Source organism: Limulus polyphemus, unplaced genomic scaffold (assembly GCF_000517525.1).
Source record: "Limulus polyphemus unplaced genomic scaffold, Limulus_polyphemus-2.1.2 Scaffold7757, whole genome shotgun sequence".
In the NCBI taxonomy this organism is placed as follows: Eukaryota; Metazoa; Arthropoda; class Merostomata; order Xiphosura; family Limulidae; genus Limulus; species Limulus polyphemus.
Window position 1 is genome coordinate 33,663 of NW_013673367.1, and position 3,321 is coordinate 36,983.

Genomic DNA, 3,321 nt, shown 5'->3' on the forward strand with positions numbered 1-3,321 from the left:
CGAGACTTACCGCTGCGTCACTCTTGAGGCCACGTGGTTGGTAAACTTTGTTTTGTTACAATCTGTAATAATACCATTCTATTTCATTTTCTTGAGCATTCAGAGTATGGTTTGTAATTTAGTGTTGACCTATCAAGTATGTGATACGGTCGATTCAATGTATTAAATAAAGCCTTTCTCAAAGTAATCTTGAATGCTTTGAAATAAACTAATCTGATTAAATGCAAACTAAGTGACCGTGTATTTGATCTATGAGACACTAGTCTGTTTGGTCCCTCGGTGTATGAGCACTAGGTTTACGTTAAAATCCTGGGTTCGCAGTAGACAGAGTGTAGTTAGTTCACTGTGTAGCTTTGCACTAAGAAAACAACAACTTGTTTGTGTGTATGCTTTTTTTATGTTGAAGATAGTGTTTATATCTCTACCTCTGTTCCTCAAATCTTCATCAACAGTTTAAACATCATCAGTTTTTTTTTATTATTATTTTAGAACTTGATATTTTATTCCTTCATACAGTTTTCTGTACCTCTTTTAATGTTCTCTTACAACATATACAGTCGAATAAACGTGCAATTGATGCTTTTATACGTCAACCAAATAGTCTTAATAACATTACGTTCTCTTCTTGTAAAACATAAACTTTAATATACTAAATCATGAGTCCTCTAATATGCTTGAATGAGTAAACGTATTATACTAGTATAATAATTGGTGGGCGAACAACGATTTATAAGATTAATGAACTGACTTATTTTGTGGGGAACATATTAAAGGTATCGACAAGATGAATGAAGGTATCGTATCGGATAACAGCATGGTCAGTAGACAAAGGATGGGTTGGAGGACTTGTAGCCATAACTTATTATTTACAACTGTAAGCTGGGGGTTCTTTAACCAAGAAGGGAGGTGGGGTGGTGAAGATAGAGACAAATTAACCAGGGTTGAATTTGTACCTAAGTTATACCATATAAGTTTTACTCTGTTTAAAGTTTGTTTGTAATTAAGCGCAAAGTTACGAAATGGGCTATCTTTTCTCTGCACATCACGGGTATCGAAACCCGGTTTCTAGCGTTGTAAGTCCGCAGACATACCCCTGTGCCACTGAGGGGACTCTGTTTAAAATAAAAACGTAGGATAAATTTATCTATTAATATTTATATTTGATGATTTAGGATTTAACAGTTAGTATTTATCTTAAGATCGTGATTTAGTTCGTTGAGTTCAATCCACGTAAAACTTAATCAGGTCATTAATTTAACTTTAAACTCACTCGGGACGAGTTGAAATGACGAGGGGGGGGGAGTCTGTCATATTTGCCTTTCTATAACTTAATTTTTAAAATATTCCAAATTCAAGTATTATTTCCAGAGTGTATTTGTTTGTAACGGTTCAGTCCCCCGGTGGGACAGCGGTAATTTTACAGACTTACAACGCTAACATACGGGGTTCGATTCCCCGCAATAGACACGGCAGATATCCCAACGTGGCTTTTCTCTAATACGAACAAGGTAACAGTTCAAGTTTGACATAGTGATGTTTCTCTGCAGACTGCTACTTTTTCTACACTATCTGTATCCACAAGATGTTTTCTCGTTGTAGCTTCTTAGGTTATTAGCTCGACATTTCCATGGGAATACAGAGATGTGACTGGTAGAAACTATGGAGAAGTTATTCGTTCCTCTTTACCGGTGGGCCTTACTCTTTGGCCCTCATTTACTTTTGAGACGGCTTTTGTCCAGTCAACTTCGCTATTAGTTTTATTGTCGTCTTACAGCGAAATTAAATATTCTAGTTTTGTAAAAGTAAGTTTACAGTGAAGTGTTTGTTTAAGAACAGACAACAAAATAATTGTTGTAATAAAACAAGTATCTGTATTGTGAGTTCATTTGTTTTCCTTGTTTCTTCATTACGTTGGAGCTTCAATTTTACAACGACGATTCTAACACTAAAATGGTACGGCTTGTCTTCAAACTTCTTACTGCTCGCCTGACAGACAGATCAGGTGAAACTTTATACCGTAGTTGTGATTTTACTCTGTTGATTGTAGTAGTGATTTTTTTATCTTTTTCATTGTAGTTGTGATTTTTATCTTGTTCATTGTAGATGTGATTTTTATCTTGTTCATTATAGTTGTGATTTTTATCTGGTTCATTATAGTTGTGATTTTTATCTGGTTCATTATAGTTGTGATATTTTTCTTGTTCATTATAGTTGTGATTTTTATCTTGTTCATTGTAGTTGTGATTTTTATCTTGTTCATTATAGCTGTGATTTTTATCTTGTTCGTAATAGTTGTGATTTTTATCTTGTTCGTAATAGCTGTGATTTTTATTTTGTTCATTTTAGTTGTGATTTTTATCTTGTTCGTAACAGCTGTGATTTTTTTCTTTTTCATTGCTATCGTAATGATTTTGTGGTTGGGGCGCTAGACTCACAGTTTGTTATCAAATGTTATTCTAAAGACATAAATTTGATTGTAATATTTTTATGTTATCGTTTGAATTGTTGTGTGCCTTCACTCACCCACCCACCCCTCGGGTTGTTCAGTGGTAAGCTTGATGGCTTAATAACAATAAAATTCTGGTTCGGTCCTTGCGGTGGGCAAAGCACAGATAGCCCATTTTGCAACTTTCTCCTCATCAACGAGCAAACAATCTATTAAATTTGAATAGAAGGAATTTAGAAGAAGTTTTCTTGATAAGCCTATTGAATTTCCAAAATGAACATTATATAAAACTACCCACATTTATCTCGATACTAATTATTACAGTAGTCAACTGACCAATTGTTGTTTGTTATTGAGCACAAAGCTACACAAATGGGCTATCTCTGCTCTGCCCACCACGGGTATCGAAACCCGGATTCTAGCGTTGTAAGTCCGCAGAAATACTGCTGTGCTACTGGAGGGGCTGTTGTTTGTTATTAAGCACAAAGTTACACAAATGGGCTATCTCTGCTCTGCCCACCACGGGTATCGAAACCCGGATTCTAGCGTTGTAAGTCCGCAGAAATACTGCTGTGCTACTGGAGGGGCTGTTGTTTGTTATTAAGCACAAAGCTACACAAATGGGCTATCTCTACTCTGCCCACCACGGGTATCGAAACCCGGATTCTAGCGTTGTAAATCCGCAGAAATACTGCTGTGCTACTGGAGGGGCTGTTGTTTGTTATTAAGCACAAAGCTACACAAATGGGCTATCTCTACTCTGCCCACCACGGGTATCGAAACCCGGATTCTAGCGTTGTAAATCCGCAGAAATACTGCTGTGCTACTGGAGGGGCTGTTGTTTGTTATTAAGCACAAAGCTACACAAATGGGCT

At 36.4% G+C, this 3,321-nt stretch overlaps 1 protein-coding gene across 1 annotated transcript in view; it reads right to left on the reverse strand.

The window, feature by feature from the left end:
- Window positions 1–2,319, reverse strand: part of LOC106474842 (homeotic protein proboscipedia-like) — a gene marked incomplete at its 5' end in the record, with an annotated part of 9,299 nt that extends 6,980 nt beyond the window's left edge. The window contains 1 exon segment of the mRNA XM_013935537.2: window positions 1,973–2,319. Within this exon segment, the coding sequence (XP_013790991.2) occupies window positions 1,973–2,319 (347 nt within the window).
- Window positions 2,320–3,321: the final 1,002 nt, after the last annotated feature.